At 31.2% G+C, this 15890-nt stretch overlaps 2 protein-coding genes across 9 annotated transcripts in view; one reads left to right on the forward strand and one right to left on the reverse strand.

The window, feature by feature from the left end:
* Positions 1 to 15890, forward strand: part of LOC126915234 (60S ribosomal protein L7a) — a 113557-nt gene that overhangs the window by 80920 nt on the left and 16747 nt on the right. The window lies entirely within an intron of this gene.
* Positions 1 to 15890, reverse strand: part of LOC126915227 (TGF-beta receptor type-1-like) — a 72286-nt gene that overhangs the window by 48572 nt on the left and 7824 nt on the right. For all 8 annotated transcript variants that reach the window (XM_050719692.1, XM_050719691.1, XM_050719693.1 and 5 more), the window contains exon 2: positions 2756 to 2870. In XM_050719692.1, the coding sequence (XP_050575649.1) occupies positions 2756 to 2870 (115 nt within the window). The remainder of the gene's footprint in view (positions 1 to 2755; positions 2871 to 15890) is intronic.

A 15890-nucleotide genomic window follows, 5' to 3' on the forward strand; every position in this document is an offset into this window, starting at 1 on the left:
GACCCCGTATTGTTTCGACAGCTTCGTGTGTTGAGGAATCGAGTCTTTATAATGGAATTTTCAGTTGTTTTGGAAAATCATTGAATTGAAAATATTGAAACGGGCAATTAATTATAATCAATGGAATCTGTTCTTTTTTTTTCAAATACGCTCTAATAGTTTTTTATTGGAGTAATTGTTGACTTATTACATATTTGAAGGCGCCTAAAAAAATATTCTGGATTCGACTACTTTTGATTTAATACGTCGGAAGAAACAAATTGGAGTTTGACTCTTCAAATTCTTGAATATTTCATGTTTCGAATAATAATGTTCTTTAATATTAAAATTTTCGGTCGAATATTGCAACTTTTGAGTATTTGGTTTTTTCAATGGAATTTGTTTAGCAAGTCGAAGATTTTGAGTTTGTATATTGGGATTTTTTAATATCGAAGTTTTTACTTTCTCATATCTGCTCGAATCACTTTCGATACTCAAATTTTTCGATAATTAATCTAGTATTTATTGTACCTACCTACGATTAGGTATTTCAAATTCAAAGAAAAAATCAAGCTCGTTATATTAATTTCAATTTGTCAATCGTTTAAGTTAGTCGACATTATGATGTCTAACATAAGTCAAGTCGTTTGATTTATGTTTCACGTACATAAATAATCAGAAATTAAAAGGATTAATGACTATAAGTAGAAATATCAAACTTTACTTAAAAACAATATTGTATTAAAAAAAAATTTAGTCTACGTCAAAATATACTCAAATATAATTTAAAAAGATTCCATTTTGTAAATTATCACGCTATTGAAAAAACTGAAATTTTTTAAGCTACTTTAAAAATCAAACAATTATTAGCTCTGATAGCAAATCCGGAAATGTTTCACGGCGAATTCGTTATATCGAATTCGAGAAAACGGGCGTGATTTAAAACTGGCAATGAAACATCTACATATGTAAGAAGGATAATGATAATCTTTTATATATTTATAAATATATTTATGTATTTAATTTGTTTTATTTTACGCGGTGCGTTTCACGAAAGGAACGCATTACCGACAAGCTTCACCGGTACACCGCGCTGCTTGATCGCTCCTTTTATTACTCTGTCCATAATTTATTCCTCAATAACGTCCAATTAACGCTGGAATTTAGTTAAAAAATCACTTTTGCCGGATACTCGAGTTGGGAAAGCACATTGTTTGCCGCGATTATCGCGAACAGATATTGCTTCTATTTATTTCAGATAACGCGATTATGCGAAGCGAATGTTGTTTTACGTCCATAGATGTAGTAAAATTAATTACTGGTCCCTGATATGAACATCGATATTGTTCATCCCCTAATGTCATGATTTGCCATTGTTGCGAAATTTATCGCACAGTCCGTTTCAATGTAGAAATTTAACGGTAGTGGTACTACGCTCAATTATTAAACATATAAATGACAATTCAAAACAATTCGTGTAATATTGCGATATTACACGAGATATTCCCCGTAATCTAGAATATTTGAACTTAATGAACTTAGTAGATTAAATAACACAGTGTTTCGAGTAAATGTTCATTGGCGTCAAATGAGGAACTTACTGATGTAAAAAAAAAATTCAAAAATATCATTTTCTTCGTAAAAAACAAAAATCATTCTGTACTTAGAACTTTTCTGAATAGAACCATATATTTCTCTTGCCATATCTTTATACTATCTTAGAAAACGAATTCATTTCATTCGATACTAATTTGATTCGTTTTTGACTTGCCACTTACTATTTCATCGCAGATACATAAGTAACATTGATATTCCAAAACTAATGAAAACTATAGATAGAAGACATGACAAAAAGAATATATGGTACTACTGAAAAGATACAAAATAAACATGGAAGAGCAAGATACAAAAAGACACAACTTCTACTCGAAACATTTTATTTGTTAAACTATGAGCTCAAACATCTTGGTAACCAATTTGTGAACCACTCTGTATATAAAAGTTATAAGACATTTATTGCAAACATACAATAAGTAAATCTTTCGTGATTTGTATGTACATTTTTAGATTTGTTTAAAATTTTGCCAATTGTATAATCATGATAGTCGTATTATGTCGTATATTATAAAAAATATATCGTATAACACATAATATTCATATCCAGAAAAAGTATCTTAAATATTTCTCACAGATGTTGAATAGTAATGTAATTTGTAACTTATGTCGTTGTGTATAGTAGATAACTTTTATATATGTATTATATATGTATTATATATATGTATTACATATATATAATACATATATATATGTATTACATGTATTATGTATATTATGTATATATATTATTACTTTTACTATGTATTACTATATATTATTACTTTTACTTTTACTATGTATTATGTATATTATGTATATATATGTATTACTTTTATATATGTATTACAACCCATTATATTTCGTAAACGTAATATTTATACGTACGTAAATCGTTTGAATTGTCATTTACATGTTCCAATTCAATATAAATGTAACATAATTCAATTTTAATAGAAACATGTAAATAGTTTATTCATGATTGTCGAAATATCGAAGAATTAAAAAATCAACACGATCTTCGAACGAAATCATCGTTTCCGTAAACAATAGAAACAAATGGATCGTTCGAAAGATTAACCTTTGTCGACTGAAAACGACATATCGACGATTAAAGAGAATTTAATTTTTTTGGTCAGTGAGAAATTACTGTCGTGGCTAAATACACATGCAAATACGTTACCTCCGGGCATATGTGGTCATATCATTCTCCAAGCTGGTGCTAGCAAAGCAATAACCATCGGTTTCGCACGTGTGATTGGTATCCGTGCAAATATCGCAATAACACTTCAACAGTCCTGAAAAATGAAAAAAAGAAAGAAATTTTATCGACAATGGTAAACCAGTTGAATGTCATCGAATATCACGTATTCGATGCATATGAAATGTCATTTGTTTGAAGTTTGAATTTGGTGCGCTATTATCACCCATTAAATTTCTTTTATCGTGCTGGTGAATTATCATCCACTACATTAAATGAGAAGAATCACACATAGGTGTGATTCATACTCTTCCTTCTACTATGAAGCATACATATTCAATGTCAAGAAAATTTATAACAAAGATATCAAACTTTGTTATACCGACATTAACGCGTAAACAGAATATTTGTGTAATTTAGTTATGTGAATTTAAAGGAGAAAATGGCATGAATATTTCTGTAAATATAAATTTAGTGTTCGGATAATTGGGCAATGTTAAGGATACTTCTTATTCTACCTAAGCATCCTTGTAATCCATCAATTATTTGGAAGAGATTTCTGAACTCTTACAAATCTTACAAATAACCAGACAAAATATTTTACTTTAATTATATGTATATATATATATATAAATAATATAATCAAATATATATGTAAACTCCCTAGAGTTCATGTAGGATAGGGATTCTTTTTGTTTTACGGGTTGCACGACAGGCTGTGTTTCACGGGCAGACCGATCTTCTTTTGTTTTACGGACGACCATTTTTAAGAAGCACGTTTTTCCCGAACGGACGGACAGAGAGTTACATTAGAGACAGACAAGGCTACAGAATAGTTATTTAAGATTTTAAAGACCGAAGAAGAAAGATCGGTAGCTCAGGACGTTGAAAATCGAGAATCGATTTTCACGTAAACATTGCACTAAAGACTTGTTATTTCCCGTTTAGATAATTATTGTTATTTATTGTTATAGACGCATACTAATTGTTGTTTATTTTTGTATTTTATTATTTACTTCATAATAAAAACTCGATTTTCAGACTACAGAATCGATCCCTGAATTATCCCCAGATTACGATCTTACATATATATATGATATATATATATGATTTAGAAGATAAGAAACTTACAATTAACAGCGTACAACTAATGTTTTATTTTATAAGGTGACATTTCATATGGTAATAATCGGATATGATTACTAATGCGATTACTTGATATTTAAATACATCTTTCGTCATTCTTATTCATATAATAATAAAACGATTAATAAGATAAAATAATCTAACGTGATAAGGATCGAATACGGTATAGGATAACGTAACTTCGTTATTTTCGAACGGTGCGTTACATAAATTTATTCTTTTAAATCTCCCGCATATCGCGACATATTTCAATGCTTGCAATTTTTTAAATTGATATTAAAAGCGTAACAATTCTTTTTGCATGTATGATATTCAAATATATTCAGATATATTTGACGATATTCTCTGGCAGAAAACATAAGATTCAAAGGTATTTACGCAACTATTTAAATTTAAATGAACTCGAATTTAAATTCCTCGTAATAAGTTGGGCAAGCTAAAAAAACGTCGCTTCGAGTGCAACTCGATTTACTAAGAAAAACGATGGAAGCATTATCTGCTCGGTAATTTATCACGTGCTTGATGACTGATGACGCACGTCATTTCGATCGTACCATGTACCTTCTTTTTTCACTCGAACCTGTCTAGCTGTATGTCGAAACATGTACATACATATTGTAGTAACAAATATCAAGACAAGTTCACCATCACTGGGATTTCAAGGTTTCCTTTCCCAAAATTTTATGTATACTTTATGATTAGCATTTAATATATGACATACGATAGTCCAATCGCAAAATATTTGATTTCTCTTTGATTAGATACTATCGAAATGGCAGTTGATAGTACATTACTTTTTTAATTAATGACACATCATTTTTTCAGGACTATGGAGAAACTTTAAGCTATCAATTATTAATAATAAAAACAAAACCCTTCTGATATTTTCCTATACAAGATACAGTATACTAAAATTAAAAATTAATTATCAGAGTAGATACAATTGGGTACACGCAACATGGAGCATGAAACGGTTAATAATTCAAGAGTATGTAATATGTACACGCGAGTATGAATGTTAATACAATGTGTATGATCTTAATAGAATTCAAACAAATTCGGGAAATTTGGAAAAATTTTACTTCGAATAAAATAAAAGTATATCTTAACTCCTGCCTTATAAATATGCAATTGTAATCAATTATTCAATGTTTTTGCTATGCCAAAGAATTACTTTTTCTATAAATCGTACAAAGTGAAAAAAAGGTCTCACGATTAAAAATTGTAATTAATTGGAATTTTTTAATTGGAATTTAATGTTGTATTAACTATAGGCATATTATTACTAGCGATATTATAGCAGAATATATTATGTGGCAAACAAATATTAACATTACAGTAATATTCGTTCGGTAATTTAAAGCTTTTATTATATAATTTAGTATCCGTTTATGAAGAATTTCAATTTTTATCAATTGAATCATATAATAATTTCTAATACATTAACAGAGATAAAAATGAACGAAATTCTCCATTTCGTATCATATCCGTCATATCCTAATCTAAGCTACGAGAATAAAAAGAAAAGTGAAAACGAGGCAATCGAGAAATTCAGTCGATTCGCGGAAATATATAATCACGTGTACAATATCTTTTCGTGGATCAACAGAACACATGATTTCGGAGAGGTGGTACGACCTGACGAAACAAGTTTAATTCAAGTCATTAGTGCACGCCCACAGCGAATGGTCTCGCGGACCGAGACCACCTCTTTCGCCGCAACGGACACAGATCGTAGAGTCCCACGAAACTCGAGGAAATATACACCACCTGTATGGGATTCACAACATGCCAAGCCCCATACAGCGTTTTTTGCGCGCCCACGAGATCCGTTATGGACTATGGATCCTTCCTATGGCCAGAGCGATTCGTATGGAACCACCTCTGTAAATTCAAACCTCGTGCGGATCTGTTTTAGTATAGTATGGTCTAGCGAAGAATTTTTAATCCTCTCATCGAGGGACCACGAAAGGTATTGTAGAAAGAGCGAGAGGGAGAGAGAGAGAGAGAGAAAGCGCGCGCGAGAGAGAGAGAGAGAGAGAGAGAAAAGAGAGTCCCAACTCGTTTCTTTGAAGATATGAGAAAAATGTGGTAATATACGTGGTGCGGGTGAAGTCAGGGGGTACTGGGGTTGAAAATTTTATTTAACTGCTCTTTATTGTTTGCACCTATTTACGCCAGTAATTATATTTATTTTATATATGCCTGACATACATTACAATTAAAAACGAGATTTGGTTTCATTACATTAAACTGATTAAACGATAAGCGCTATACAATATCTTATTATAGATATTTTGTTATCCAAAATTATGAATATAAATGAACATTTATTCATTTTATGAAGAAACTCAATTATCTAACCCAAATCTCAAAGAAAGAAAATTTGTCATTTACTGGTATATATAGTTGTACAATATATATACTCCCGAATAGATGAGCTACTACAAAAATAAATTGTATTTTTTTCCTCTCTACCTGTCTTTACAAATTGAAACGAGAGACGTATAAACACATCGCGTCACACGCACATGTATAATATAATCATATCCACACATGAACCTAACGCCAAGGTAAAAGGTGTCATAAATATTTTTATGAATATCTCGAAAACTAAAGAGGACGTCACAGCAGTTATATGTATAGGAAGACGTTTCTCAAAATGTTAATCTTCTTTTATACATGATTTGCATAATAACTAATCGGAAAAATATCTTTGTTTCTTCGATCCAAGTTTCATCTCCATTAGTTACCGTAGATAAAAAAATTGGAAGCTTCTTTCTTATTTTCTTTTACAAATTAATCTCACTAGCAAGCACGTGTACCGTCCGAAAAAATAAGAATACAATATTTTATTGTCGATTCCGACCCACTTTCATTTCCGAGAAAATTGATAAAATATCGTCTGGAGGCAGCGTCGATGCAAGAGTAAAACAGTCGGCCTTACTTATATACTTATACTTATGCTAGCTCAAATTTTTGTTCTGGGTTGTTCTCAGATCTACGTGTTCCCTTTATTGTGTTATTTTTGTTACAATGTAGAGAAATATCCATTCTATTATAAATACAGCTTTTCATATTATTTCTTAAACTAGATATAATAGCGAAATAATACTTTAGAAGTAGAACAGTTCAGAATAACTTTCAATTTACATGTTGAAAAAATTCCAAAAGGAGGGCCAGATCAAAAATTCACTCTTTCGGGATGGTTTCTGAAACTTTTCGAGATAAATCATTATTTATCTGGAACAAAATAATAAATGTACTTTTAAATTATTGTAGGGTGTATAAGATATATTTGTAATGAACATCTTTAATCTACTCTTATCCTCTGATGTTATTAAGCAACCATATAGAGTTGATGGATATTGATGAAAACAACAGTTGATATCAATTAATATAAATAATAAGATAGAGCTGTTATAGATGGAGATATCTTGTCTCCTGCTGCACTTTTCAAATTCCTTGAAGCGCACTCAGGAAACAGAAGTGTCTTTCTGTTAAACATTTATCTAAATCTAAACAATGAAGAAACAACGGCAGCGGTTGTACTTTATAGATAAAAAGCAAGGCGTGTACGATACATCCGGGGGTGTCGTTCTCAGAACTCTTGACGTGTTGTGGTTTCCATATGTATACGATAAATTCTCCAACCTCTACCACGAAAATTTTGAGATTTTTCATGGTATATAAGGAGCTGAATAAATCACACCTCTCGGACAGAACAGAGAAAACGTCATGAAAAGTATCATCGTGCTACTTCGCGTCACGTTTTTAACAGTCAGTATAGTCGTATAGCGAGATCGGGCTAAAATTCCCTTCCAATCGATCGTCGGATTTCCCCGCCAGAATTTGCGAATCAGTTTAAATTGAGTTTGATATCACTTTGAAACCGTTCTTAATTTTAAATCTTAAGACATTGCCAATGCGTCAAAACCGTGCGACTAAACTTTAAGGTAATACACATTATGCTCGTTTATCCGCGACACATACATACTTGTAACAATGTTTTATTTGCAATAGATATAGTTGTGTTCTCTACAGTTTTCTACAACTATAACATAATTGAACTTATCTACAAGATGCGACATTACTGCTCGAGTCAATTCTTATTAATCTAGTTACGAAACTTTTACTAACATTCCCTGCGATTCTCTGATTTCGCATCAGATTCATTCGCGCGTCTCGATCCAAAAGAGAATCTTTCTAATCCAGTGGCTCCCCGATTCCGCATTGAGTTAAATAGTTTCCTTACGCCGCCTGTCTCAATGATTCGCCAATTTCGCATCGCGTTCGTTCACGCAATTCCAACTTTCAACCTCTTGCGGCTGACTCGCTGACCTCGCGCCAGGTTCGTCTATATACATACCTGCTAGTGTTAATGCTAACACACCGCAACCGTATTCCCAAAGCCCCAAAATACTCTTGCCGGCCTCTCGCGCTGCCGAAGCCCCGGCTCGTAACTCGTAACGGAGCAATAATACACATTAAATGAACATTGATTCTGCAAGGACACCCGAGTTAGCTTATAATTAACAATCCTTTGCACTCGGAGTGCCAATTACGCTGCTACCAATCTCTTTTTCTTTTATACGAACCTTTTAAATATATCAAATTTGCAAAATTATTATGCACGAGTTTTGATTCAAAAATATTTGTATTTTTCTCAAATCTTTACGTATATTTCGATTCATAGGAATATTATAAGTATTAAATTTAGGAATAAATAAGACATTAAAAATATGTCGTATGTATATGAAAATGATACGATGACAAAGACTCCAGCAATCAGCGGCTATGTTGATTTTTTCAATAAGAAATTCATAGAGTAATTTATTTTAGAACGAAATTTATCGATATTTTAGCTTTCGAAAAATAAATCACAAATTTATTAAGTGTCGTAAACAATCAAACGTATACCTAACATTATAAATTATAACAATCGATAATTTTAAAATAATCATAAAAATGAAAAAATACATATTTAACCGTGAAATCAAGGAGACGATCGATTTTCATAATTTGAAATTAATCTAGTACATATATTGAGTTTTGAAAGCTGTAGGAATGATATATGGAGTTTACATGAAAGCATATAATAAATGATATTTCCTATTTTTTTATACGGAAGCAGTATTAAAATTCAATACGTTTTCAAACAATCCCGCGTTACCAAAGTTGTCTTTTTATATATTTGGTTTTTGTTGCAAATATATCTTCCTTCGTACTTTTCAAAATTATAAACATATTTTCATACTCGTACTATTAAAATACTGAGTATATTAAAATATTGCTTGTCTTAATAATTATACTAAATGTGCATATCTATTTGGTTTCCACAAAATTTCATCAACTAATCAACTATTTTTGAAAGATTTACTCTAGACTTCCTCTTTAGACTTAACAGAATGTTTCCGTTTCCAATTGTCGTATTAAAATCCTTCTGTTTAATTCTAAAATGAGCATTGGAATCAAAAAATCAGCAAAAATGTAGTTATCATGTTTTCCTTCCATAATCTTCATGTAAAATAAATTATACAATTATTCTTTTGAAAAAAATGTAAAAATAATATGCCTTATCACGATCTTCTGTAGGTTTCAATTGTTTCCATAGTTAGATTATCAGCCAAACGAACGATATCGATTCGAAGATTAAGATGACATTGTTTTACACATACGGCATTGTTCAACGTACTACGTAGGACAGACTTGAGTAGAGTACAGATCAAACTAAGACAAACGTTACGGTGAACTTTCCTCACGAACGGGCTTTCGTGGAGAGGAAGACCGATTATACTACGCAAACTCGCCACAACAAGAGCAACTACATATAATCGAGTTGAACGGCAAACTGGTAACAACTCACCAACGAAACGAGAGTTCCGTCCGTACATGGCGATATTAAACACCAACATTTAACGCCGTTCTGCATAATTTTGCGTAGCATCCAACACCAAACTCTTCGTGCATATGAGACGCTATCAAAATAGAGCATGTATGTATTCGACTTTAGGATGTTATACCTAAGCTTATTTTCTGTGGAATTTCTTGCAAATACATCATTAAAATTAATGTACAAAATACAGTAGCAATTCTTATTAGTTATAGAAAATAATTCAGTGCCTAACAGGAAAATACGATAATAATAATTATACCTTTGGCTGGAGTTAAAATTTTGTTTACTTTTAGCAATTTTATATTTAAAAAAATATTTGTTCTTGATTCCATTAAAATCAAAAGATCGATAATAATGTACTTATTATGTCTTTCTACTGCAATCATTAACTATACAAATCCATTTTGAACTTATTAAACATAGGGTGAGTCAATGACAAAATAAGAAGTATGTATATAGTACGTACTACTATCGTAGTATGTAGTATAATATTATCATAAAATCTAAAATAACTTGTTACCTATCGGTTGGTTTGTTTTATCGAAAAACGTCTTAAATAAATTGTGTTGCATTTCAAGGGATTCATCAGAGGAATGCAATTTTATTTTTTTATATAATTATATTTTCTGAGATATCAAGGAGACCTTGAGTTTTTTAAATGGCACTATATATTTTTTATAACATTGATCGACTCAGCTGGAAATTCTCTACAAAAAGGTATGAAGGCATTTAACGACAGACTATTACTTTAATAGATATTTTACCATTAATTTGTCAAATTTAATGTATAAAAGACAAAGACAACGTAAACATAAGAATACCGCTACGCGTTTCGTGGGCTGTACGATTACGTAAGGATGTTCGGCTACTGATTTTACACAATTGATTAACACCGAAATGAAACAACAATCAAGAATAAAAAAATTGCGTTTTCGACTTTGTTTTTCAGTTATTGACAATTAAGAATATCCCTGCACACGAGCAAACGTCCTTACACGAACGAAAGATCAGCCTGAGCGAGGAGCGATCCTCCGAACGACACATGAGCGGCAGCTTACCTCGTACAAGTTGTAGCAAAAGATATCATGGTATTCAGAGACATAAACAACTCGACGCGACGTTTTGCAAATAAATGGTAGATTGAACATTAAACCTGCTTACTCGTGAAAATCGATAAAAGCATATCGAAAACTGTCCAAGTAGAGAGGATTAATGTTTCCTCTAATCCCTCGCCTCCGCGAGTGTCTACAGCAAAATCACACACGCACCGTGATTGCTCTGACCGTGCATGTCCACAAAATATACAACAAATTACAATAGATGTTCGATATGTCCTCCGTTCTTTTGCAAACACAGAGCCTTCTTCTCTTAAAATTTTGCCGTATCGCATCTTTATGTGTCCCCAGTAGTAAAAGTCAAGGGGATTTAAATCTGGGGACTAAACAGGCTAAAGCACAGGTTGTTTACTTCTCCGAATACCATGATCTTCTTCTGTACAACTTATACGAGCTGCCGCTCATATGCCGCTCGAAGTGAGGATCGCTCCTCGCTTAGACCGACCTCCTTTCGTTCGTGTAAGGAGTATTGCTCACGTGCAGGGATATTTTTAATTGTCAATAATTAAAAAATAAAGCCGAAAACACAATTTTTTGTATTCTTGATCTTCGTTTTATTTCGGCGCCAAGAATCACCAGTACATCAACAATCATCGGATATTCCATTACCGCACATTCCTAAGTAAGTAGCTATGTTCATAACGTATTGTGCTTGGTGCCAAATCGCGGCGGCATCGCATCGCCCATCTGCGACAATCGCACAATTGCACAACTGTCGCAACTGCGATGTCGCGTCACGTAATATGAAAGTGCATCTTGTGAGAACTTAGTATCAATCACTTCCGTACGATAACGAAATTTCTGTATTCCATCTTTATAATCATGTAAGATAAAAGATAGCGAAGATTTTATCATTTGATTTCAGTAAGCTTGGTTTTATTAATTTTTTTATTATTTTCATGCTTAAAATTATTAAAACGAAAGACTGCTTGTGATAGGAAATCCCAAGTCACAGCTTTTGTTGTGATCGTAACACTGTAGGACAACACAGGACTAGTACAGATTTATTCTTTTCTATCACTTTTCTTAGAACTTTTAATTGTAATTTTAATTCTACCTCTGTGTTATAAGTTGCTCGTATGCTTCTAATCTCTTTTCGTAGCGTTTTCATTATTCTTCACTTTTCGTTAATCTACTTTTAAAATGTGTATCGACATATTTTGTTTCATAGACATGGACATGGATGCTTTTCGTATTCGTATAAGAACGATACAACGTCGAAACGTCTTTCTTCGCCAATGTTTCCTTAACCTCTATCTAACTACTTCTCCGTTCGCTTTACTGCACAAGAACGAGCATTGTCGCGATAATACCTCTGGTTTTCACCAAGTTTCATGCGTAACATTAACATAAAATGTCACTAGAAAATAAAGCCTACTTTGATTTCGTAACAGTAATGTTGCGACAGCAAGTCCAATGTTACAACAATGCAACATCTGGTTTTCATGACGACAAAAGTCGTAGTAGTATCATGAACGTAAAAATCACGATTTACTGTCACGTGAAAACGTACCTTAAACAGCCAGTGTATAGTGTACGCATTTATACATATAGCCCAATAAATTCAACTATGTACTTACAGTGCATACGTATATATTAAGACCAGATGGAAAGAAATGGTCATAATATATAAGTCTTGGATGAATAAATACTATATATATTTAAAATTTAAAATTAAATATTTAAAATTTTTCTTTATTCTTCCCTTTGGAGTTTAAAAATTATTTAGAAAAATTATCCGAAACAATGTTTTCGTTATAAAATTGCTCAAAAATTGATTGAAAAAATAAACAATTCGTAGATAAGAGATAGACATAATAGGAAGAGTGTAACAAATGTTCATATTTTAATAAATAACAACAATTTTTGTTGCTAGTGATAAAACAAATAAATTATAAACAAATTCTGCTTATTTGTCTCAAGTAACAAGACGAGTTCTGACACTTGTCTAAACTCTGAAGTCTAATCTTCTGCGTCTGTGCCTCGCTTAATTAACTCATACAAAACCCATTTGTCCATTTCCCTTACTTTTCCAATTTAAGTCAAATGGCGAATAATAGTAGAATGACACATTTATTTCGAACGCTATTTCTCCTGTTGTTTCTCCATTTCTTGTGTCATTATCAATCTTCTAAAATATTACTTATTGTGTATAAATGTCAATGACCTTTCTCTTGATTCATTTTCTATCCAAAAAATTCTGTTTTGAATCTCGCGTACCAACGTTACGAATTACTTCAAATATAATTTTCAATAATCTTTGCAATATTTTCTTCAAATTTCAACTCGTATAAGGAAATCACACGAACAGGTATTCTGATTATTCATGACCAATACCAAATTTATTATAAATCTTAACATTGAATGTACGTGATTTATAAAAAATGTCTTTTCTTTTACTTGGTTGATAATTGAGATATTTAGAGACCATACTGATCAATTTCATAAACTGAAAGCTTTAACAACATCACAAATATTTTTTTATATTTACTTGGAATCTGCGTTTTCTTATGTTAAGCAAATAATGTAAGTACGTCAGTTGTAGTTTTTTGAGTTTTAGCGGTAAATATATACCCAGTGTTCTCTTGCACAATAATCTACCAACTAATAACATTAGTAAATTAATAAGTTATAAGTTGTAGATTGTAGAATTTTACGTCGAATAGAAGCATCAGATAATTTGTAAAATTTAATTTTGCTCATTATCACTTTTTTTTACTGTTAAACAAGAAAATTTATTAGAGTCAGTTTCTAATTTTCATTAATAATATCACTTTAATATTAATTTTAATTTAATTAATTAATTAATTTAATATTACTTCAATATACTTTAATACTGTAAAAAGGAGTCAGATAACACATAAGATTGAAAAATTATCGAAATTTGCGAAAGGTGATGTGTCTACTAATTTTTAAAGGACTGTACTATTTGAAATATCATTTTACGAGATTTGAAATTTGAATCGAATCGAGACTTCCATATATATAACTGCCAAAGATCTCTCCGACTAAATATAGATTTATTTCAATGTATATATCTAACTTATACATTAATAAAATTCTTCTTCTGCTCGCAGCACGTATTGTATTGTATTTTATAAAATACTTTACTCTGTACACGTTACATCGCGATAGATTTCTATTTCTCGAAATTCTTTATTTTTATTTCTATCAAAATTTTTTTATCGTAACGATAAAATTGCACTTTGGTTGAAAACTTGTAGTACTATACCATATCTGATAATACGCAAACAAATCATCGAATCGATCAATTCGTCAAATATTTCTTTGAACTTAAAATAACTAAAACGGAACGTCTAAATATGACTGAAAGCGACATTTATTGTGCAGGAAGCTCACAGTGGAGCAAAGAAAAATAGGCGAACAGGGAAACAACGAGAGAGAACACAGAAAAGGAATATGTCGTAATCTCGCCATAACTTAACATTAACATGGAATACAAGGCAAGTAGCTAGCTAAGACATTGATCGAGCAATTTCTTCACGATATTCTCTATCGATTAAATACTTCCCGGAAATTATCTCTAAAGGAATTGTTAAATGACCAATAACCCTGTAACGTGACCGTTCACTATGTAATTTATCCGATAGCGCAGATTCGTGATTGGTCGCGTAGCGATCGCGCGATTTGTATTTAGACCTAATTTACTATTCAACAATACGGTTACGTAGAATGTATTCTCGAGAGAATTTTGCATTCTATAGGCCGGATTCATGCGTGAATATGTGTGTGTGTGTGTGTGATGATAATAATAATAATAATAATAATATATGCAAAACAAACGACTCTTTTACATAGTAATGTGTTACTTGATTGGAATGATGTTCGTATAATAACCAATCAGCTGATTCACTTCTTTCATCATCTTTTTCCTCTTTTCGTACATCCTTCTTTTTATACATACATATTTCTTCATCTACCTTTATACGATTACGCAATTATCGTGGGAAATAATGAAGAATGTTTATACATTGAAACTTATTACGCGTGTACATTATAAGTAGAGAGTGATAAAGATAAATCATGGCGTTTTCTGTTGATCGATGAAAGAATAGTGACGAGTATTGTATATGTACGTAAATAAGGGAATGATCGTAAATTCGACAGATTTTCTATTGTGAAACGTTTTATTTTTATAATATAGAATTTGAAAATACACATCTTATACTTCGAAGTATTATAAATACAGAGAGGCTTGCAAATAAAAGCTTCAAATATGAAATATGTTTTAATATAAATCGGGAAATGGTTATTGTATTGTAATTCGTCTCTGACCGTGTTACGAAAAGTTTTAGTTTTATAATATAGGATTTGAGAATGCATTTCTTATAATTTGAAGTATTATAAATATAATCATCTTTCAAATTCTTATTATAAGTAATAGTTATAAGAAAAATTAAATTTGTGTAGGCACTCGTTTATTATTGGTAGAATATAATTTACAAAATTAAGAATAGAAAGGCCCAGAACAATTTTATCTCTTATTCGAGTTATCGAACTGTAAATATCAAACAATTTCTGAATAGTTTCGTTGTTTAGAAAGAGTTTTCATGATTCTCACCTTGTTCAATACTCAGTACATAAGATAAGAGTCTTCCAAATCCGTAGCGAGACTGTTATGATTAATTCTAGCAATAATTAACCACTTAATACTTTGAGGAATCGTGTATTGTAATTGTAATATAGCATTAGTAATGTTTTAAATGGAAAATTTAAATTTAATATGATATAACGTAATTTGTTGATTCTATAAAAATCTTGTTATCTGTTCAGTATTTACTAATAAGTATCTTAAGATCTCTTAATCATTAGTTTCCCATTAATTCATATATTTAGCAACATTCATATACATGTACTGTTAATACAAATCAACCAAAGTATCCACATATAATACTCATGAGCAGTATATCCGTTCCTCTTATATCGAAACCATAAATAT

The sequence above is a fragment of the Bombus affinis genome, chromosome 4 (genome assembly GCF_024516045.1).
Source record: "Bombus affinis isolate iyBomAffi1 chromosome 4, iyBomAffi1.2, whole genome shotgun sequence".
Classification (NCBI taxonomy): domain Eukaryota; kingdom Metazoa; phylum Arthropoda; class Insecta; order Hymenoptera; family Apidae; genus Bombus; species Bombus affinis.